This window comes from Haplochromis burtoni, unplaced genomic scaffold (genome assembly GCF_018398535.1).
Source record: "Haplochromis burtoni strain Fernald_Lab_line unplaced genomic scaffold, NCSU_Asbu1 Contig_648, whole genome shotgun sequence".
NCBI lineage: Eukaryota > Metazoa > Chordata > Actinopteri > Cichliformes > Cichlidae > Haplochromis > Haplochromis burtoni.
Genome location: NW_024583009.1, coordinates 184,718 through 207,289, shown reverse-complemented (window position 1 = coordinate 207,289; position 22,572 = coordinate 184,718). Strand labels below are relative to the sequence as shown.

Here is a 22,572-nt window from a genome sequence, read left to right as displayed (position 1 = left end):
CGGCTAAAGGAAGGAAAGCACACGATAGCATCAGCAATGGTACTCACTTGCTGTGTTGTCGGTTGTAATGTTAGATCGCACGATCGGTAAGGGAAGAAGCTGGAAAATGAGCTCTCTTTTTATTCTCTCCCCACCTTGAAGCAACGTGAGGGAGCGTATGTATCGGATGTTACCAAAAGAAGGCATCTAGCCTGGATAGCAGCTGTGAGACGAGCTGATATCCAGTTCTCTACCATCTCCAGATATCTGTTGGTGTGCTCCAGACATTTTCATCCAGGTAAGTTCTAAATAAGTTCATATTACTCTTTATAGCCTGTTAGTTTTATTTGCAATGCGCTCTGAGGTCATAGCAAATTAGAACAAACATGCTAATGAGTGATTTTGTAGATATACGTTCTGTTTATGGAGTTGCTAATTGTTTTTCATTATTGCAGGCAAACCAGCCTGTGAAATGGATGAAACACATCGTGACTGGGCTCCAACTGCGTTTTGGTGAACATGTTCCCCAGTGTGGTAGTAAAACCAGGGAAAAATGCTCTCGTTAAATACTCTTAAAGGTCTTGTGCTGTATATGTAGTGATCCGTTTTCAAAAGAGACAGTAAATGACAGAATGCTAGTAGCAGATGATATTATTTAAATGCTGTCATGATTTTATGTGAACATTTTGTCATTTGTAAACTATAAACAACATGGATTCTACATTGTAACTGATGTGATGTTCTACAAAGTGCTTTTGATAATAAAAAAAAGGCAAACATTAGTTTCTTTATTCAACTTTTTGAACAGTGGTACTTAGTAAGTACATATTCAGTAAATGCAAATTATTTACATGCCCCCCTAAATACAACATTTTATTCAGAACAGAATTCTGCTTGGAGAAATATTTTCCCATCAGTTGATCCAACTCCTCCACAGTAGCAGGTGGAATTTTTCTGTTTTGAGGACGGCTTCTTGTACCTGTCACTACGGATGGTCTGTTTATGTTTTGATTGAGAGCCTTTTTTTGGGCAGCTGAAGAGAAGAAGTCTATCTTATGGCCAACCTCTGGCTGTATCTTGGTCATATCACCCAGCAAAACCCAGTATGCAGGTTCATCTGTAACAGTCCTTGTGCCACGGATCAACACTGTTGCTTCTACTTTAAACAGAAGAGCAGCGACACGACTGCAGGTCTCCACGACTCCGGCCATACAGGTGCAGTTCAACCTTCCCTGTGATGCTCACTATGACCCATGCCCGCAATGCTGGTTCATTCAGTCTTTGAGAGTGCAGTACCTGAAACACACAAAGTTAATTTAAGACAACAACTTTAATGAGCCACGACCGACACAAATGTATTTGATCTACTTTCAAATCCATTTATCATAAATGTAACAAATAAAGTGTTTAGAAAGTTGCCACATACATGTAATTTTTTAAATCTTTTATGTATCCATCTATAGAACGCTGCATGTTATATTCTAAATCTGCCTGTTTTGTTTTTGTCTTGTTTTTTTAAACCTGCCAGCAAAAAACGAATCTAAAGTATGTAATGCAAGGATGTAATCACTTTCAAGAGGGAGCATAAAGTTTGACTTTAAGTGACAATTATGAATCACAGATTCTGCAGGTCATTAATCAATGTAAAAAACTAAAACACAATGTATTTTTAGTGACACAGCACACAAATATGGAAGCAAGATGTGTAATTAGGATTTATTTAAAATAAATACGAATTAATTAGTGCAATATCTTTAACCATAGAGAGAATGACAAAATCCTTCAGGACATTGTCACATCAATGCACTGAACTCACTATGTTATCCATCTAACAGAGCCTCAACATGTTCTCACTGTAATTTCCCCTCATGAATGAATTTATGCTGCACTAATCTGAATGTTTGGAGGGAAATCAAACGCATTTTACTCGCTGTACTCAAGCTGACTTACCTTTGTTTGAATGACGGCGTACTCCCAACGTGGTCTAAAAATAGCCAAATCTTGTACCCAACCATTGGTGAATTGCATGTGCGCCTACAGAGATTTATAAACTGGTGCGCCGTGTACGCGCTGACTCCACAGACAAGGTAGGAGAATATATCAGGCTCAGTCAATACCGGTTGTTCTTCAGGGTTTCTACTCCACTGCCGTGTTTCATACGGGTCCACATTTCCAAAGCAGGCTATTTTTTGCAAGTACTGTCTCTTTGCATCCGGACGCAATCTGGCTCTATAAAATCCTTTTTCTTTTCAGCTGCTTTTAAGTATGGTTCGTAGCGGTCTTCTTTCCAACACAGTGTGTTTGTTTTGATTCGTGGCCTGCTAAAATGGTGCCGCGCTCCCACAATGCATTGCGGTGTGACAACTCCAAAGCCCTATGGCATCCATTGAGCGTAACGCTTCCCAGTCATTCATAATCCGAGCTCCGCGTTCGTGACATAATTGAAGGAATCCCTGCTCACACCGCTGACTCACACACTCACCGGTGATATCCAGACAGCTTGTGATATTTTCTCAAACTGCTGCGCTGAAAAAGTTTCCAAAGAGCATGCTGTGTGAGACGATAAACATCATTTAACCTTTTAACCTGTGGCTTCCACATATTTGTGAAACAGAAAATGATGACATCGCTCAAATAATCAGAACATGGAACAGTTGTCCAACAGTCAAGTTTCTTTTCTGCACTAGTGTACACATGGATGAGTGTGTGCATACTCATACCTGTACACACAGACACATTTCCTGCACTGTGCACAGGTCATGCTAGTCTTACAATCGTCATAGCACCACCACCCTCACCCTCCAAGCCTGGTTTCTTCCTGTTAAAGGGAGTTTTTCCTTGTGCTTGCTCAAAGAGCGCCATATGATTATTGTTGGGTTGGGGTTTTTTTTAATTATTACTATAGGATCTTTGCCTTACAGCATAAAGCAGCTTGAGGTGATTGTTACTGTGACTTGCTGCTATAATATACATTGTTTGTTTACATTGTACAGTGTGCCAACTTTTTGTAATCAAAGGAGCTTGCAAAGAAAAGCGTCTGGACTTCTTTAAGTTGCTTGAAGACGTTTCACCTCTCATCTGAGAAGCTTCTTCAGTTCTAAGGTCAAATGGTGCAGAGTCCCAGATATAAACCTAGTGGGAGTATCCCCTCACAGAGGGACATAGTTATTGCACTTATTGAGCTATAATACACAAACAACTAAAGCTTTAAAATAAGTGTCAGTGAGCTGAAAAAACAACATTGATACCCAAAATGTAGCAAAGCAGAATCTAGTATAACATGGAAACACAGACTTTATGTATTTTAGTACTTGAGTAAATGTTCCCACTACTATCTACACTCACTTCCGAAGATATTTAGACTAGTGAGAGAACTGAGCTCCTCCGCTTCATGTGAGATTCACTTTCTGCTGTTTTTTTTGTTTGTTTTTTTAATTCAATTTTATTTGTATAGCGCCAAATCACAACAGCAGTTGCCTCAAGGCACCTGCTTCCTTGCATTAATGTCTTGAAATACCAGGAAACTAACCATCTGCATCTGGAGACTTGATTCAAAAGGCAGTAAAAACCAAAACAAATGTTAAAAAATAAATAAAAAATTGAATAAAGGAAAAATTACAATTTCACAAATGTCAAACATTTTTTAATTAAAATTCCTCTTTTTTTCCCTATTAAAAAGTTGTAAAAATGAGTCCAAGGCCTTGATGCCGTAGCATATAGCTTTGTTATTTTTTCTGTCATACAGTCTGTGTATTTATTTACTTATATTTTCTGAACGGCGCACAAACTTTTTCTTTAAATTAATATAAAAACAACAACAAAGTCAGACATTCAGCAGCAAATCTAACCTTGTTACATGAGAAGAAAAATCATAAACAGAAAATAAAAGTCTGTATTCTTGTTACTACAGCCGTAAAACGTGAGGCCAAACTGTCACCAGGAGTGTACTGAAACATAAAATATTTTTATTTCATGATTAAAAACATTTCCAGTACATCTGCGCTGCAGGATCTCATCACACTGGGAAGCGTTGTTTGTTTTTTGGAAGCAGCCATCATTCTTCCGTTTCACCTGAAACAATGTCCCGGTTAAAAAATAAAGCTTTAACACCAATTTCCCTTTACAGTAAGTAGTGTTGGTCAGAGCTGGTGTGTTATTTTGCTGCGATACACGTCTCTCTTATTTTTGTTTCTCTTTCCTCAAACAGAAATTTTTACCTCATTAAGAAAAACCCAGCACACTTTTAAAAAGCTCTCAGGACACAGGGCCTTCCAGCAGGAAGAGAGAACGACAGACAGAGATACTTTTCCTGAATCTTAGCACCTTATTTAAGTTGGAAGTAACCTTGTTTGTTTCTTTTCCCCTCAGGCGGCTTGTAAAAGGTGACAAACAGCATTTAGCAGACAGCAGATCACCGGGTCACTGAATGGCTTCAGACCTTTCAACCTCTTCACGACTCCAAAGTAGCTTTAAGACCATTTGTGCTTTTGCCTGCGTGTTGCTCCCCACCCAACCCCCTTTCTCTTTAAAAAAAAAAAAAAAAACCCAACAAAAAACAAAAACCAGCCCCACTTTACTCAAGAACAGACGACTCAAAACTCTCAACAATTCGTTCACATTGATCGCTCCTCACCGTGACGAGTAAAGGGAATAGCAAACACACTTAAAGATTCATTTTTCTGAAATGAATAAACTGAATACGTCTGTGATGATTTTCTTTTCTCCCCATCTTTTCAAAACAATTAAAAACACCATAAGCCTGTATAAAACGTTACTTTTTATCAAGTCTGTGTTTTAAATTCACAATCAATGATCGAGAGCAGGAAATGTCTGGAGCAGCAGAGCCGAGCCTCTGTGGTTTCTTCGCCGTCCACGCGATCGTGGTATTCGCAGATGACTCAAGAGTTTGTTTTATTCAGCTAGAGAAGCTTCTTGTGGGAGGTACAACACAGGGACTTCTTTTTTTTTTTTCCTTTCTTTCTTTTTGTGTTTCCACAAGATGACATGAGCATGATAAAACAAACCATTATGTGCCAATACCTGAGTCTATTATTCAGTCTTTTCTCTGTCCGTTTGCATTTCATGTGGTATTCTCATCCTTTCCCGTCTCCGAGCATCACTCCTCCCCTCAGGTGTGTCCCGGTCCTATGTTACCGTGGTGGAGTTCTGCCCTCGGATAGCGCACCAGGCCATGAAAACGTCTCTGTGGAGAAGAGAGGATGATGAAAACATTAGGTTCAAGCAGGTCTGAATAAGATGCACTTGTAATCCAATTTTAGGGGTTTGAACACAGAGATCCATACTGTTCACATTCCAATAATTTGTTCGGAAGCTTGAATTTTTATGCACGAGTTGAGCGGACGATCAAGATTTTATTTTCATGTTTTTTTTAAACCAACTTTGACATTTGGTGATCCGATACAGTCTAAGTGTTTCTCTCGTCTCTTATTTAGCTTTGTTGAATTTTCATGTAACCAGCCTGTGGTGGGGCGTGGTCTGCAGCACGGCTGCGAGGGAGGTGGATGCATCTGAGAGGCACCTACAATCGCACCTCGCCGACTTAAAAGACAATGAGCTAGAGTCCTGTGAATCCTGTGGTTGTTGTTGTGTATGTGTAGGTGCAGCTAAAAAGCTGTGACTGAGTGCTGTAGGAGAAAACAAATAAAAGAGTGCTGAAAAGCGTTGAAACGCGGTCGGGTCTGTGGTGGGTTTGTTACACAGCCATTATAAATGTCAAATACATTATACTGATATATTGCTAATTTTAGCCATCGCTTACACACCAATAAGACTAATCTAGAGGAAGTAAAACTGAAGGTTTCAGTAGGTGAACCTGTGGATTATTAACCGTCTTTTCCAACCGATCTCAGAGTCACTATGCTTTGACTCGGTGTTTCTTTGTTAAACAGCATCTTTACCACCACCTAAAGTACTTCACAAACCTCTGGAAGTGAAGCAGAGCACGCTGTGGAAACATTTAAAGTACTGACGCACACTCCAGGAGTCGAGTTTAGGTCTGTCTGTACGCACCTGCAGTGTGTGGCGACACACTCGTTGCTACAGTACTCTTTGTCCCAGTCTTTGCTCTCCACGGCGGGGTTTGTGCAGCCGGCGCGCACGCAAATGTTCGGGTTGGCGGTGGGAGTCACACTCGGGCCAGGAGCAACATTAACCTCCACCTCCATCTGAGAGGGCGGACAAAAAGAAACACCGAAATTTATGTGAATGTGTATTCATCCAAACACTTAACAGTAAATGTTCGACATGTTCGAAGTTCAGCGGCTCACCCCTTCCTCGCCTTCAGCCACTTCCTCTCCTCCCGTCACCTCACCCGTGTGTCCAACCTCCACCGCCAGAGCAGAGGTGGTGGCAGACACTGACGTGGGGGTTTCCCCCGTTGACGTCACAATGATCGAGGCGCTTGAATCTGACTGGCGTGCTGAAGGCACTACCTTAAGCGGCGGCGGAGCAGTGGTGGCTGCCGCCGCCCCTCCTCCTCCTCCTCCACCACGTGGTTTGGCCTGGAGAGGCGGGGGCGCCTGGGCGTGCACCATTTGCTGCAGCCGGGGTGGAGGAGGGGTGCTCTGCATCTGCTGCAGCGGCGGAGGCTGGCGGGGCGAGGAGGCGGTCGTCACCGTAGCTGACATGCCGCCGGAGGGTAGCGGTGTCTGCTTGATGATGATTTTGGTGACGGGGGCAGTGTTGAGGGCAGTGCTCGCTGGTGGAGGCTGCGGTTTGATGGCCCCGGTGCGGGACCGGGTGGTGACCTGAGGCAGGTCCAGGATGATGTTGGAGGTACAGATGTTGGTGATGGTGTTCTCCTCTGGGTTGTAGTGCTGCGACCTAGTTGGCCGGGTGGGCGGGGTGGGGATGGGGATGGGCGTAGGCATGGCTGTGACCACAGGAGCTGGGGCTGAAGGTGGGGGTGATGGTGTGGTTTCCATGACCTCAATAGGTGCCTGAAGAGAGGAAGAAGAAGAGAAACGTTTAGGTGGATATTTGTGTTGCTCTGGTGTGTCCACACCAGGACAGCAGAATGTGTCCTAAACTTTACGATGCAGAACAGCAGAACTACCAGATTTACAGCTGGAGTTCCAAAGCATCAGGACAGAAACTGTTTCTCGACGAGACGAGACATTTTTAAACTGTAAGAAAACCATTGTCATGGTAGGCAAAGCTCTTTGATAAATCATCAGTAAAAACCAGAAAAACAACAAACCCAAAACATCCAGTGTGTACTCAGTGCTCAAGGTTCACATGATTTAAATCATAGAACTTCAACTTCAGCTCTCGTGGTGAGAGCAGCTCCCTCTCTCCTCTAACTGTGGGATGTGGGTGCCTGCTGTAATGAGGACACCTTATGTTCACTGAGGTATACTGCAATGCGCTCGGAGATGCAGTTCTTAAACTCCTCCATCAGCATTAATTCACGTATCGACGCCAGGTCAGTAGCTTTACTGGACACACACCACCGATCAAAAAGCACACTTTTCTTCCTTGCAAAATCTCGGTAGGATTGACCCCGTCCCCTTTTTAATCCCCGGAAACGCTGCCTATAAGCTTCTGAGACTAGCTCATAGCTAGCAGGATGGCACTTTTCAGCTTGTCATAATTCAGACTGTCCTGAGCTGACAATGAGGAACAAACTTCCTGAGCCTTACCTACCAGCTTACATCGTAGCAAAATAGCCCACGAATCCACTAGTCCTTTGGCTATATGCTCAAAGGACTCAAAATAACTGTCAACCTCAGTGTCGCGAAACACTGGAATCAGACGAATGTTTTTCCCCACATCAAATGGTGCCTCTGCCTGCAGAATAGAGGCAGTCGGAGGAAGCGGAGCCTGCTGGAGTTCCAACTGTCTCCGCCTCCACCTTTTTCAATTCAACCGCCCTGGCTCTGGCAAGCTCTGCGTCTAAACGCTTAAGCTCCAACTCCTTTAGCTGGAACTCCCTCTCACGATCCTCCCTTTCCAACCGAAGACGAGCCAGGCGGACACATAGCTTGGCATCGTGCTTTAAACCTACAGATGACTCTATGGAGAGTGGTTCAAAGTGAGGCAGTGTCATTGGCTTGTCCTCAGGCAGCCCCTGAACAACAGGCGTAGACACTGATGTAGCTACACCTTGAGCTGGCACCTGCAGAACAGGCTGAGACGTTACACCATGCTCAGGTAGACTGGCAGACACTGGCAGGGCCACTATCCCTTTCTCCACCAAGCCAGACACAAGAGCAGCCTTCAGCTCAGCCTTACGCAGAGCTGTGGAGACACAAATGCCATAAAATGATGCCACCTCATGCAGATCCCTCTTCCTACAGGCGTCCAGCTGGACAAGCAAAGGATTTTCCTTGAACACGGCAATATCAAAGGTAGCCATTAAAACTAAAACTACCTGAGGCTAATAACAACAACAAAGAAGAACCACCTCCAATACACAAATCAAAAACAGGTGGGAAATATGTGTGGCCACAGGGTTAACCAATAAATAAAATTAACACCGACCCTCTCCTCAGACCTGCCTACTAAAATCTTAGCCTGCTTAGCTTCTGGAGTGTACCAGGCTCGAGGCAACTTTAAAGGCTAAGCATTAAGTGCACAAAGCACCGACAAGCCTACCCTCGACAGGGAACTAATCCCCACCCAGGATTACTCCGAAATTAAAAAAGGCAAAATAAAAAATGAGTGCCTGAAGGAGGAGCTTACGCTCAGCTAGACACTCCCCTTTGCTAACTGGAGAGAGAGTGCAGCAGATATAATACAACTAAACAAGCCACCGGCAAACAACTCACTAAAACTCAATTGCTGTTCCTTCCATTCAGATCCCGGACGAGCCCCCACATTGTTACGTTCCCCCCGAAGGGGTCTAGGCATGTGAGTGAGGGGACCAGTAACAAATGAGTCCAGAACAGAATGAAAGGAAAACAGACCAGTGTTTTTAGTAATTAAAATAGTCTTTATTATAGATAATCTTAACATAAAGAGCCAGCAACGCCGTTTTACCAATAACACTTGGAAAAATGAAAAAAGGTTGCAACGACAAAGAACACGAGCCAGGTGCAATATATCAGCCACCTTTCATGTTCAGGCAGACACACACTGCAGTAACATGGCAGCAGCTGGCTCTTCACTTCCTTTCTGGGGCAGTGAACATGGTACATAATATCTGTAGAAAAGTTGGACTGAAGGTCAGAGCTATGCAGACTGATCATTGAATCACCGCAGTCACTCCCCACTGCCACCACACCTGAGCACAGAGCACATCTTCTTATATACAGAAACTCTTCATGGTTTAAGTTTCTCATCATATTGCATCACGTGTAACCATTTCCTTTTAATAAAATCCAGATATGAGTTATTGAACCACATGTCCTCATAACAACTGCATAATGAGTGAAAGATGTTACAACTCATCCACATGGATACAGCTGAAAGTTACAGTATTAATCTGAACTGGTCTGGTGTTGGTGCCTTTGAGATTTTTCTTATCCAAAATATTTTAGGTGTATGTGCAGAACACTGAGAGGTCTGCTTCTTGTCAATTATTAGTAGAAATGCATGCCTGTGCACAGCACCTGCACAGTTTATGAATGCAGCTGCATCAGCACTCATCTAGTCCAGTCTCTGCAAACTTTATTCATCTGTGGTGCCACATTAAAGTCATGGGTGCTGATACTGAGTAAGCAATAGTAAATTCATCCTGTCATCCCTAACCCCTCACTGATATACACTGAGGTGTAGAAAACCGTCGTCAAATGTCGTCTTTATGAGGGAACGATTAAAGAGTTAAACCCTGTGTGATCAGGACATCATGCTAGCATACCTGTGGTTTGTCTGCTTCAAACTATCAAGGTTTGACTCACCTGAGAAATGAGACTCGCTCTGTACTCTGCCAGCGCTTTCAAGTAATCCTTCTTTGCTGCTTCGTTTTTCCTCTTGTAAACCTAAAAATGATAAATATTAAATGACTACACAAGCACATTTACAATCTTAAAAACCTTGAAGGAACCAAAGAAACCCTCTTACTTGTTTCTGCTCCTCCCCCAGACTGTCCCACATGGACGCCACGATCTTTGAGACCTCTCCGAAAGTCGCGTTGGGGTTTTGTCCCTTAATAGCTGCCTGTGTGTCCCTGAAGAACAGAGCGTAGGCCGACACAGGTTTCTGGGGCTCGTTGGGATCCTTCTTCTTCTTCCCCTTCTTCCCCCCTCCTGCTCCTCCTTTCCTTCCCGTAGCAGAGGAGACGCTGGAGGTCGGCGCAGACAGCGGGGATTCAGACGGGGAGGGATCGAGGGAGATGACTCCAGGGGAGACGGCCAGAGAGACCGGAGATTCGACTAGGACGCTCTGATGGAAGATGAGGAGGCAAAAGGGCACGTTGGAGTAAATAAATGAGATGCATTTACAAACAGATGAGTGCCAGACACTGGTTATATTTAAGACTCACCCTTCTGAAGTCGTCCATGTCATCATCCTGGAGCGAGCTGGTGGGCGAGGCTGTGGCCGACAGCGGGTTTTCGGGCGACTGGGGCCGCTGAAGTATGTTCCCGCCGCCCAAGCCGAGCCCTAGTTGAGCGCTGAGCTCTGATTGGTCTATAGTGGTGAGCTGATTGGACCCCAGTAAACCCTGGCCCATGTCACCTAGAGGGACGTCGATGGTTACCGGGGACGAGCTGCTGAACTGAGAGCCAATGGGATGACCGAGATCCTGGGATAGGGAGGAGGAGAAAAGGGGCGTTACTTAAAGAGGAGACTGAAGGTGGGTAAAGGTTAAAATGTCACGTATTCCTTACCATTCCCAGTGACGACCCTAACAAAGTATTCCCTCCTGACTGGGTCATGACTCCAAGAGTCAGGTGCTCCAGTCCCTGAGAGGCCGCACTAACAAAAGTGGACGCGAACGAGGGGTCGTCACCTTCAACGACGGCGTTCCCAGGTACCACCACGCTGTCCGAGGGTCCAGTTTCTGACAGCTCCCCGAAATGGGACACGACATCTGACACGGAGAGGGCAGAGTCCGGGTCCAGAGAGATGGGAGGGATCTCGAATTCCTCATCGCCAAGGCTGGGAGTGTGGAACGTCTGGTGAGCACGGGGAAGACAGAGGAGAGGAAGAAGAAGTAGTGGTTAGGATCTAACATCACTCCGACACTTGGTGAATAAACTCTCATATGTTGCGAAGATCACACTAAACCAACTCCAAACTTTTATCACTTCTAAGCCTCCCCGAGCCCCCACCCCTACCAAAGTTCTCTGACACTGATTTCATACTGTGTTTTCCATTTACAAGTTCTGACGATGATGGATTGTTCAGGCCTGGGAACAGGAAGCTCTTTGACAAGAACTTGCTAATAGCTGGAGTGGAAAACCAACAGAGGCAGCTGATCTTTATTCAGTTAACCTATCAGAAGGAGTAAAGCTCAGTTCAATCAGGGTTTTTCCCTTTAATAAACAAAAAACTCACAGCTTTAGCATAGAAACTGTTAAAGCAGATTTAAAACCGGCTAAAACCAGGTGCTTGTTGAGATGTTTTACCTGATGATGCCATAGTCAGCTAAGCAGCTGCTTGCACATTTACATAATGACTGTTCCACAAAGTGCAGCCTGCTTCAGCTTTTAGGTTCCCGTCTATCCTGACGGGAGAGCAGCAGCGAAAAGATGTCAACGTAAACTGACTGGCCTCAAACTAAACGTCCATATTCATCATGTGTCTGCAGCTGCATCACTGGAAGCCCCCATCGTTTGACTCACACGCTAGATGAGTCAGTTTTGCAGCTTTTTAAATAGTGTCTCATGACTCATTCTCGATAAAAAGCCTGTTTTCTACAGGACAGAATTATCAAAAAGGTGCCTGGATTTGAGGCGGTGGGGTGTGACACTTAAAGCCTTTTTATAAACAGTTCACATCCCACAGGCTCAGGTGGACAGCAGGTTGAAATGACATGAACGTGGTTTAAATGAATCCAGCCTGTCTCCAGGAGAGTGGAACCAGAAAGGGTGCAGTACCCACTCTGAGTCTGGGACAAGTTGTTGATCCAAGTGGAGAAAGTTTCAGGGTCTTCTTCATGAGCAGGAGAATGGAGCGGTGCACAGGCGATTCACCAGTCCATCTATGCTCCCACCCTCACCTGTGACCACAAGCTCTGGGACATGAATGAAGTTCCTGAGATGCAGGGGGGGAAACAAGCTTCCTCCAAATAGGGCTGGGCCATATTATACCGTTCACGGTAATACCGGTATAATGTTAGGTGTGTGAGGCAACGATTAGGGAAGAAATGAAATTATCGCCCGATAGAGACATTGGTAGGTAATAACGCTGCGTGTGATGTCGGCCTAGTTGTGCGGCTTTTTGTTGTTTCGTGTGATACTCACAGGTGTAAGATTTGCGCATGCGGGGCCTTGTCGTTTCATCGGACGGGATTCGTGAGTGAAACAGATGAACCAGAATTGGTTTGTAAAAATGGTGCAACTTCAGTGATGTGGAACTGGTTTGGTGTTTGTCCGTCAGATACACGACAAAGCACATTTTTTTGCAGAACATGCAAGCGGCCGTCGGACTAAGATGCCTTAAATCTGGGAGTAATCTGGGTCCTAAACTCCGTATACTTCAGGTCAAACGAACACTGCAGCATCACTAAGAGTTAAAAACTGTCTAAATTCTTTCATCTTTAATAAAACGATCAGCATTGCTGCTTTACCAGGTGTAACTATGAAGTTTAACTTCCAGGCATCCATGAAAACAAAATGTATTACATTTAACGGAGTTAGAAGTAGCAGGAAGCTAGCGGAAGTTAGCTCGCTAGTTTCGCTAGTTACCTAAGCATGATATATGCATGTTCTGACTGAGAGATTTCTGAAAAAAATCAAACGTACAGCTCTGCTATCACTTCCAACATAAATGAAGACAGGAAACTAAACAGCAGTGACGTTTGTAGGGTTACTGAAGTTGGGCTAGCTGGTATATAATGATGTGCTACGTGATCGCTAGCGACACAGCTATGTTAGCATAACATAAACAGTGAAGCTGGAGGACAACACTAACACTTTTCCACTTATAAAAGTTAACGTTAAGGTTCCTCTGGTTAGAGACAAATGCAATCGCATGGCAGGATGCTGTAAACGGACCAAACTTCAGTCAGGAGAACAACTGAGATAATCCATCCACAATACGAGGTTAGTCATTAATATACTGCAACAACATGGGAATAGAGCAGCTGCCAGAGAATTCAACATTAATGAATCAATGGTACAGAAGTGGAGGAAGCAAGAAGAATGAGTTTAATAAAGTTTGATTTATCTGACTGCTTTGTTTCGCTTAATGTGCCTTATAATCCCGTGCACCTTATGGTCCGAAAAATACGTACTGCACACTGCAGTTTAATGTTGCAAAGCACCTCTTTTTAACTTCAGTGGATATTATACATGGTTATGCTCAGGATATGTCAGCCCATTTCTACTGGAAATGCCTTTTGGTTAAACTTTCAGCAAGGAATTTGCATTTGCACTGTTACATTTTTATAAAGCTTTAATGTACATAAAAACCAGCTTCTTGTTTAAGTGAAAATAAATGAAGGTTGTCTTTTTGCGCTAGTAATGTTGTGGAGTTGTATTTTGTCTCGCATCAATTATATCGTCAGTTATATCGTTATCGCAAATTTTCAAATATATATCGTGATAAATATTTTTGGCCATATCGCCCTGCTCTACCTCCAAAGGCACCTCAAAATGCCCCGTAACATTCTGGAGAGATTACATGTCTCAGCTGGCCTGGTGTCTAAGCACTGAGCCCTAGAGCTGGAGGAGATAGGCAGGAGAGGGAGGTCTGGGTTTCTGTGCAGCAGAAGATTGATTGTTTAAGTAAATGCTAGAAAACTGCTGCTACTTAACGTGGCAAGATTGTAAACTGCTATCAAGTTGAGCTTCATTTGTGCTCTGTCGTAAAGGCTCAAGTTAAATTTACTTGCTTACGGTATCAAAACCTCCTCACAGAAAGCATCACTGTCACCTTAAGCTTACTGTCACAGAGGTGCTGTATTAATCATTGCAATCATCGTGAAAACCAGAGAACAGAGAAGGATATGGAAAGGATGCCTTTCTTCCTGCTCTATAAAAATATACCATCTCAAAATGAACAACTCAAACATGCACACAACACAGCCTGTTCCCCTACAGCACAGCAGATTTCAACATAAGCCATCTATTATTTAAAGCAGCAGCACTATAACCCAGCTCAGTGTATTCATCAGCAGAAATATCTTATTTTAATCTTTTTAAATAGAGTGTTCGACGGCTTCTTGTGTCATTTTTCTCAGTATTAACTTTAGTTCCTCCTCCTTTTTATTTTGGGTAGTATAAAACTTTCTCAGGCAGCCTGTCTGATGGAACAATGATGACTCTCTAAAGTTAAATGTACATTTCTCTACACTCAATCTTTGTCCCAATAATATATCTGATGAATGGCAGTAAAGGGTAGAGTTACTTCTGATTATTTATGCCCTGTTACAGTTTCTCTGATGCCGCTTGATTTTGCACCTGGTTTGGCTGCTGAACAGCTCTTTGGCATCTTTGCATTATGGCACTCTCCTACAGCTTTCCATTGAGGCTCTTCAGAGCTTTTTTTAAGACCACTCCTGCAACGCACATGTCAAGCCTCACCTTTTAGTACCGGCTCAGCTTTTTGGGAAAGCCAATAATAGTGAGTTGTTTATTTTTTTACAAAAAAAGGGATCTATCTTCAAAGACAAAAAACCAACTGGTGTGAAGTTGAGCCAGACCATCAAGTGCAAAGAGGACTTTGGCTCCGTGCTGGATCAAACCCTCCCTGTAAACTTGTCCAGCCCCAGCTTGCGCTACAAATAACTCTCAAAGCTAAGTGCCCGTTTTCGCAAAAATAAACAGACTATAAACGTCTGAAAAACTCACAGGGTCACTTACAGTCGCTTATCAATGTTCTCCAGATGTTTTCTTAACAGTCTCTTTGAAACATCTGGATAAGAGATTTTACAGTGTGCCCTGTGGAAAAATTCTAACTGATGGCAAAGTGTGCAGTCTTTGAGAATGTTTGACAATTTTCTTGAATTATTGGATATTAAATCTCTTCAGGTCTCCACACATTTTTCAAACTTAAATATATACATATATAATTAGCAAAAATACCCAAAACATTTGATTAAACTGATGCAAAATCAATGACAAGGGTTTCCAAAAGACCTTTTACCATGTGGAACAGCAGCTCTGCTTCCCTACTGTACAGTGCAGCTTCTGTTGATAAACAGTCTTACAAATGGTGGATGCTCACATTAAATGCAGCTACCAAATGACCTTTGAATATGTGCAAGTATCCAAAAAAGGACTAAATGTTTATACTCCTGGATCTTTATGACATCAAAAAAAAAGGAGATGGCCCGGCCCTAATATATAGTCATCTACTACGCTCAAGCCCCACCCTCCTACTGTTCAAACCTCACATTTGCAGGAGGCAGCCAATCAGAAAGAAGCTGGCTTAAAGGTGGGAGGAACTGAAACAGCTTGTTTCAAAGGGCAGTAGAAGATAAACAAGGATTATTTTGAACCGTTAATCATCAGCTACACCAGAGTCCAAAAGTAAGACTTGGTCTTTTACGATCTTTTCTAGATGACCTATCGCCAAAATAAAAAACAGGAAGGTAAACTGTGCAGCAGGTGGTGAGATAAGAAAGAGCTTTTCAGTGACTTTTACAGTGGTCGGTTCTTCTTTTACATGCCTTTATAATGTCATTAAAGCCTATCACTTAAAATACTATGCACTGGCAGTTTAATACCATATTTAAAAAAAAAATGGTTTCTACTAAAGAAAAATCAAGTCTTCAGCAGATACATTTTTAGACAGTATTTCTTTTTTTCTTTTTTTTTTAGGGGGACAGAGTTTAATTTAAATCAGCTTAAACCCAGTCTGTCAATAAAATGGCCAAAAATAACAGAACAGAGGCCAAATTTCACTTAACTAAAGCAACAAAGACTGTTTGCCTCAACTACATATGGACCAAATATGCATATGTCCACAGATGCCCTATCTGAGCCAGGAAAAAGCCTGTGTATCTATAAAATATACGAAGAAGTGACACAAAATTTTATCTATGCATTCCTTATTTTTGTCCTCTTTAGCACTCTTAGAGACTTCTAATGCCTTTAACTCTGGCAGGATCTGCTGAGAGGTGGGACCTCTGCAGAAACAGACCGATGCTCGTGTCTCAAGTATAAAGGCTTACCTCTGAAGAGGAGAGGAAGGGGTGGCCGGAACCAGGAATCGTCAGGTAGTTGTCGCTGCCTCCGGGGAACTGAAACGCAGGGGAAGAGAGAGTAACAGTAAGGGAGGAGGGGCGACACCATCATCACAGCAACACAAAGAGCTACCTAAACGCACCGCCAACAGGGGCACACCATAAAACACACATTTACCAGCAAATCTAGCTTAAACTGAGAGTCACAGAGGAGGCTGCCTCTTTACACCTGGTTAGTAAAGAAGAGCTAGTTTGAATATATTGAAAAATCTGCAATTGACACTCTGGGATGCATTTGACTTTAGTAAGAGTAAATATGTTTGTGCAGGTAAAAACAGGACTTCCTGTGGTGCCAGAGGCAAATCCAAAATGCGGTTTTTAAATGACGACTTCATTTATTAAGAGAAAGAAGTTATTCAAACCTATCTGCCCTGTGGGGAAGTAACTGCCCCCTAAACCTAATAACTGTTTGTGCCACTCCTAGCAGCAACAACTGCAACAAGTCTTTCACGTCACTGGAGGAGTTTTGACCCCCTCTTCTTACCAGAATTGTTTTGATTCAGTCGCATTGGTGAGTTTTTGAGCATGAACAGTCTGTCTAAGGTCAGGCCAAAATGTCTCAATCTGGTTCAAGTCCGGACTTTGAACAGACCACTTCAAAACCTTCATTCTGGTTTTTGGCCTTGCTGGTGTGTTTTTGATCGTTGTCCTGCTGCACAAACTGAGCGCTCTTGAGCTTCCGGACATGAACTGATGGTCAGACGTTCTCCTTTATGGTTAGTCGTCCAAGTCCTGAAGAGGTAAAGCAACCGGAGACCATCACACTATCACCACCATGTGTGATGTTCTTTTTAATGCTGTGTTAGTTTTTTGTAGATGTAATGGGACCTAAACCTTCCAAATTCAGCTTCTATCTCATCAGTCCACAGAATATTTGCATAAATTCTTGGGGATCACCAAGATGTTATTTGGTAAATATAAGACGAGATTTTGTGTTCTTCTTGGTCCGTGGTGGTTTGCTCCTTGACCTCTCCTCCCATGGATGCCATTTTCATCCAGTCTCTTTCTTACTGTTGAATCACTGACTCTGGCCTTAATAGAGGCAAGTGAGTTGTTTACGTGCTCTTCGAGTAGTTTTGGTAGGTCGGACACTCCTGGACAGGTTCACCACTGATCCAAGGTTTCTTCGTTTGTGGATAATGGCTCTCACCATGGTTCAGACAGTCCCAAAGCTTTAGAAATGGCAGGGTAACAGTTTTCCAGATTGATAGATGTCAATGACTTTGTTTCTCATTTGCTTCTTTACATCGTGGCATGTGTTGCTTTCTGAGATCTTTTAGCCTCCTTTACTTTGTCAGACAGCTTCTACTGAAGTGGTGTCTTCATTCATCAGGCCTGGCAGTAATCAGGGCTGGGTGTGGTTACTGAAACTGAACTCTGCCTTCTAAAAAAAAAATGTGATTAATCACTGTTAATTCATGATTTGACAAAGAGGGCAATTACCTTTGTACACAAGGTCAAAAGTAATTGACTGAAGCTGAAACAGGTAGGCACAAAAAACAAATAAACCATCACTGGAGATCAGAGGGTTAAACAGAAGATATGGTTTCAAACAGCCTTATTTCAACACATGAGAGGAGCATACACTCACATGTTGGCTCCTTAAGTCCAACATGCGTCTTTATCGATTTGTTTTAAGGATGATTTTTAGTCGCACAGATAGGTTAAAGGTTTCTAACCTAAGCTGAAACTATAACTCTCTCTAAAACGGAAATACTCCATTACTCAAGGGTCCAGTACTCGAATAGGCATGCACGGAGCGGCTGTTCAGTCACCTTGTTGTCGGAGTCGAACCCATTGAAAGACTGCGGATCCAGGAACTCCGGATCCCCGTCATGCTGCCCGGTACCGTCCGTTAAATCAGAGTAAAAATTCAGATCCATCCTTTCAGCTGGGCCTCATGTGTGAGCTGTGAGGCCCCCCTTCTTCGCTGCGATACGACGTCAGGCTATTAACCGGATCTCCTTTCCCCTGATTTTTCCGCCCCTTGTCAGCGTGCGATTGACGGATAGGCTGGTTACCGACCAGCTCCGCCGTTAGCCCGGGTTCTCCTTTAAAAACCCGCCGACTGTGACAGCCGTGGCTGGCAGCCAGCTAAACTGAGCATGTGTGTGTGCGCGTGCCAAAAATAGCCCGGCCCGTGAGCTGGCCGGCTCTCTGACGAGGTAACGTGGCCGTTTAACCGTCTTTCTCGCTGACTTTGTCCTATCACGGTTTAGCGTTAGCTGGCTTTGACGCAAGCCTGCAGAGGCGTTCACATTTCAGCCCCCCTCCGCCAGACAGCCCGGTGCTCGTTTGTCTGTCTACCTGCCTGTTACTCCTCCGACGTCTCAGTGACCGTTTAAACGGCAAACCGACCGCGGTCGTGTCAAGGTGTCTGACAGCCAAGGGAAACACACAGAGTCCCCGATTTTTAAGCTTCGCTTTGGCTCGGGCCAGGACCCTCAATGGATCCCGAGAAACAGATCGTGGGTTGGATAAACAGGCAGCGGTCAAGCTACACTGGTGCAAAGCCGGATGTAGGGCGAAGCGGATTTCAAAATAATCGTGGACGAATAAAACCATTACTGGAGCTTCATGTCCTCTTTTACAACATCCATGGATCGTCTCTGTGGTCTTCCTCTTTTTCCTCCTCCCTGGCAACATCTTTTATCCAATATATCAATCACCCTCAACATGTCCTGTCTCCAAACTGCTCAACCTCTTCTGTTACAAATCACCTGTCACACTTGTCTCCACCCTACTTGCTCTCTTCTTTACCTCTCTTTGCACTGTCTGTTGCTTTGTAAGTTTGCCCCCAGGTAACAAAAACGCCTGCACTTCACCCCTTCACTACCTCTAGTCTTTGCAAATGACTTTTCCCACACATGTACTCTGCCTCGCACCTACGGATTTGCGTTCACCTTCTCAACAGATCATACAGCCGCCTGCTCCTCCACCTGCTCCCTACTCTCACCATAGATCACGTTGTCTGGGACAGACTACCACCTCCTGCCTGACCTCATCTGTCAGCCTGTCCATCACCCTTGCGAGTATCAAGAGACTTGCACCTTAATAATGTCTCACTGTCCTCAAACACATTCTGCACCGCCCTCACATACTTCTCTACCACTCCTGACTTCCTAATGCAGTACAGGCACTGGAATTCGACTGGCTTGTTCCAGGTTTTTGATTTACCTCCCCTTACAAATCGAAAACCCTATATATAAAAACATTTCTATGGCAAACAGTAACTACATCTTATTTTGAAAGGTCAACTATAAAGAAATGAAGCATGGCTGAAAACGTTTACACAGTACTACAGTACTACTAACTATACAGTGCTCCGTGCATCACGTTTACCTTCATTTTAAAGTATGCTTTTTTTGCTTATGGTATCTAAGACAAGGATGTCAAACTAATTTGACATCATGGGCCACATAAAGCCGATTCTGATCTTAAGTGGGCCAGAACAGCAAGATGTTTAACTTCACATTTAATCCCTGGCATATCTAAATATAAGAAAAACAAGTGCAAGTGCAAGAATATGTTATAGTTTTTCTATGTGATAAATGTGCACAATAACAGAACAACTTCTGGTAGCTAATTGCCCAAACTGTCTAGTATTTTTAATGACTTCTTTTTTCCTAAAACAGAATATTTCTACAGTAGATATTGAAAAAAAAACTTTTATGTCATTTAATTGTTTATCTCTTGGGTAATTATTTGGTGTAGCATGAATATCAATAGGAAAAGCTAGAAAACTTGTGAGAATATCACTGAAAGTTTCAAATCTATTCTCTCCTTCATATTCTCCACAGCATTCCAGTGACCTGGACTGGAGTCTTTGTCGGGCTGATTATGGTTCCCGGCCCTTATGTTTAATACACCTGATATAACATGTCTAGATTGTAGAGAATTAATATTATGGTGCAGTAATGTCTCCTTTATTTTGAAAGGTTTAAAGGGAAGCTAGCTGCTACTGCTGTTCGGCATCAATTAACCCGGTTAACACTCATATGTTATCTAAATTAAGTCCTTTAACAGAAAGTTTCCTGTCTGACATGGACTAACACCCCACATTAGGCTGGTTCTTACTGGATGGGGATGTTAAGACTGTTTGTTGGCGTTTAACAGCCACCTTCAGCTGATTTAACTGCTCTGTCCTGTGGCTCCTTCCTGGATAAACGAGCGGCATATTTTTTGTTGTTTAAACCGATTAAAGTTCACTAACACTGAGACTGCCTCAGGTCCGCCTGCTCGGACAGACAGCTGGGTTAAAACGAGGCTGAACATGTTAGCAGAAGATAACGTGAAGTCCGTGAACAGAGGAACAATGATCAGTGAGGTCAGCGCGTACAGCAGGCCGCCAATGATGTCTGACAGCCAGACTGCGCGTGCTATATTTTGTCATCTTGTGTGCGTGCGCAGCAGTTTATTTTGTTAACACCAGCCACTCTTACCTCCATGCTCACCCCGAAACCTGTTTAACTGTGTTTGTTTGTTTGTTTTTAATCCCACTTTTGCCAGGGAACTTCACCCAGAAGTGATTTCCTCAAATATCACAACATGGCACCGGCTTCCGGATTGTACGTGCAGAATCACGTGACCTCAGCAAGCACAAGTTGGAAGCTTGGCTTTCAAAATAAGACGTAGAAATTTATAGCATTGATAACAGAAAAGCAATTAAAAGGAAGTTCTAAAAAGGAGCTATGTTTTTTTATTCGTTTAAAAAACGAAATTGGGTCACGGAAAAGTAGTTTATAAGGCAAAAACAGTGTTTGTATCATTTTAATGAGCTTGAAAGTCAATATTTGTCTTTATTCTTCAGTACAGCCTGAACTCTTAGACAAGGTTTCTTGGATTGGATCAAAGACACATTTAAAACCTGCAGGAGACCGGCCCTTGAGGCCTGGAGTTCAACACCTGTGCTGTAGACCAATGGGCCTCTCTCCTGAGTTCTTCTGTACATTTTGACAATTTGAACCACAAATTTTACATTTGGATTCATCACTCCATAAATCCTGTTGTCACTGAATTTAAGTTCAGTTCTGGTGTAATTTGGAATAGCTCAGCCTTTTCCCCATTTCCTTTCCTAATAATGGCCTCTTGACAACTTAATGAAGCTTCAGTTAACAGTACATGCATCAGCTGAAGGTTCAGATGCATCTGTCAGGTCTTTGTTGGAGTGTTTTAGGGCATTTTTATTCACTTGTCCAGTTTCCTCAGATTCTTTTTGGGGTACACTGCAGGGTATGTCCAGATCTCTGCAGACCACTCACATCCCGGACACAAACTGTTCAAGCTGCTGCCCTTAGCCAGGTGCTACAGAGCTCTTTACTAAAACCAGCCGCCACAGACTTTCTTGCCCCGGGCCGTCACTCTGTTGAACACTAACCCACTGTTATGTCATTCAGGTCATATGCACATTGCACTATCCAGTTTGCACTGGTTCATGCTGGTTGCACTACACTCAGCCTATTTAAATATATCATTCACGCCCAGTTGTAGTTTTGTATAAGTTGTATAGTTTAAAAAAAACATGTCAAACTGTTAAATTTGGTATTATTAAACTGATTTGGCTGAAAAAATGAAAACCAGTGATGCGTTTTTTGACAGGTAGTCAGTAGATACACTAGTTCATCCCTTTAGTTAGGGGCCTTTTTTGGCTTGAATCATTCATAGGTGAGTGTTTTGTGGAGTGATAAACATTCCACTGAAAATGGTCCAGTACAAGGATGTGACTGAAAATGAGCAAAAAGAAAGCAGCTTATGTCCAAATAATTTTTTCTTTGGACAAACAGATCTTCATTTCAGTTTAATCAATTTAAAATCATCTGCTCAGCTGTTCTTGTTAAAGTCCACTGAAATGTCTACGGTTAAAAAGTCAAAACATAAAAAGATTTGATAAATGTGTCTGTCTATAAACAGGCAAAATAATCCAACCACCTACACTATCAATCATCAAATATATACAATAAAACACAGATCACAGTTTGTGCATTTTTTTTTCAAAACTGTTTTATTTATTCCCATTTTTTTTTTCCAAGCAAAGTTTTTTTTATTCCTTTTTATATTAATGTAATTAAAAAAAGATAAACCTTGGGATTTTTCATTTTTATGTACAAGCAAGAAAAAAACAAAACAAAACAATGTTTAGGAAATAACAATGAACAGAGAACAACCCTGCACGGTAACACTGTAAAAAAGAAAAAAGAAAGCGTTAGAGTGGACTCAAACACCTGCAGTTCAGAGCTCCTCATTGTAGCTTGTGAGCCCACATTCTCTCTCTCTCTCTC

At 42.9% G+C, this 22,572-nt stretch overlaps 1 protein-coding gene and 1 long non-coding RNA gene across 3 annotated transcripts; one reads left to right on the top strand and one right to left on the bottom strand.

Moving 5' to 3' along the window:
* Positions 1 to 15: 15 nt before the first annotated feature.
* On the top strand, positions 16 to 758 carry LOC102302425. The gene is made up of 2 exons (XR_317521.2): positions 16 to 277; positions 435 to 758. It is a non-coding gene; the product is annotated as an uncharacterized LOC102302425 (long non-coding RNA).
* Positions 759 to 3,605: 2,847 nt separating this feature from the next.
* On the bottom strand, positions 3,606 to 20,890 carry tox4b (TOX high mobility group box family member 4 b). 2 transcript variants are annotated; one of them, XM_005949298.3, is made up of 9 exons: positions 18,070 to 20,890; positions 16,223 to 16,291; positions 10,770 to 11,057; positions 10,424 to 10,684; positions 10,003 to 10,323; positions 9,840 to 9,920; positions 6,267 to 6,938; positions 6,010 to 6,164; positions 3,606 to 5,182 (listed from the first exon to the last, which is right to left on the bottom strand). In XM_005949298.3, exons 1-9 carry the CDS (start codon positions 18,175 to 18,177, stop codon positions 5,125 to 5,127), a joined length of 2,013 nt encoding a protein of 670 aa, XP_005949360.1. In that variant the 5' UTR covers positions 18,178 to 20,890; the 3' UTR covers positions 3,606 to 5,124. The 2 variants fall into 2 exon arrangements, with proteins under 2 accessions (XP_005949360.1, XP_005949361.1); XM_005949299.3 differs by having other exon boundaries at positions 20,737 to 20,890.
* Positions 20,891 to 22,572: the final 1,682 nt, after the last annotated feature.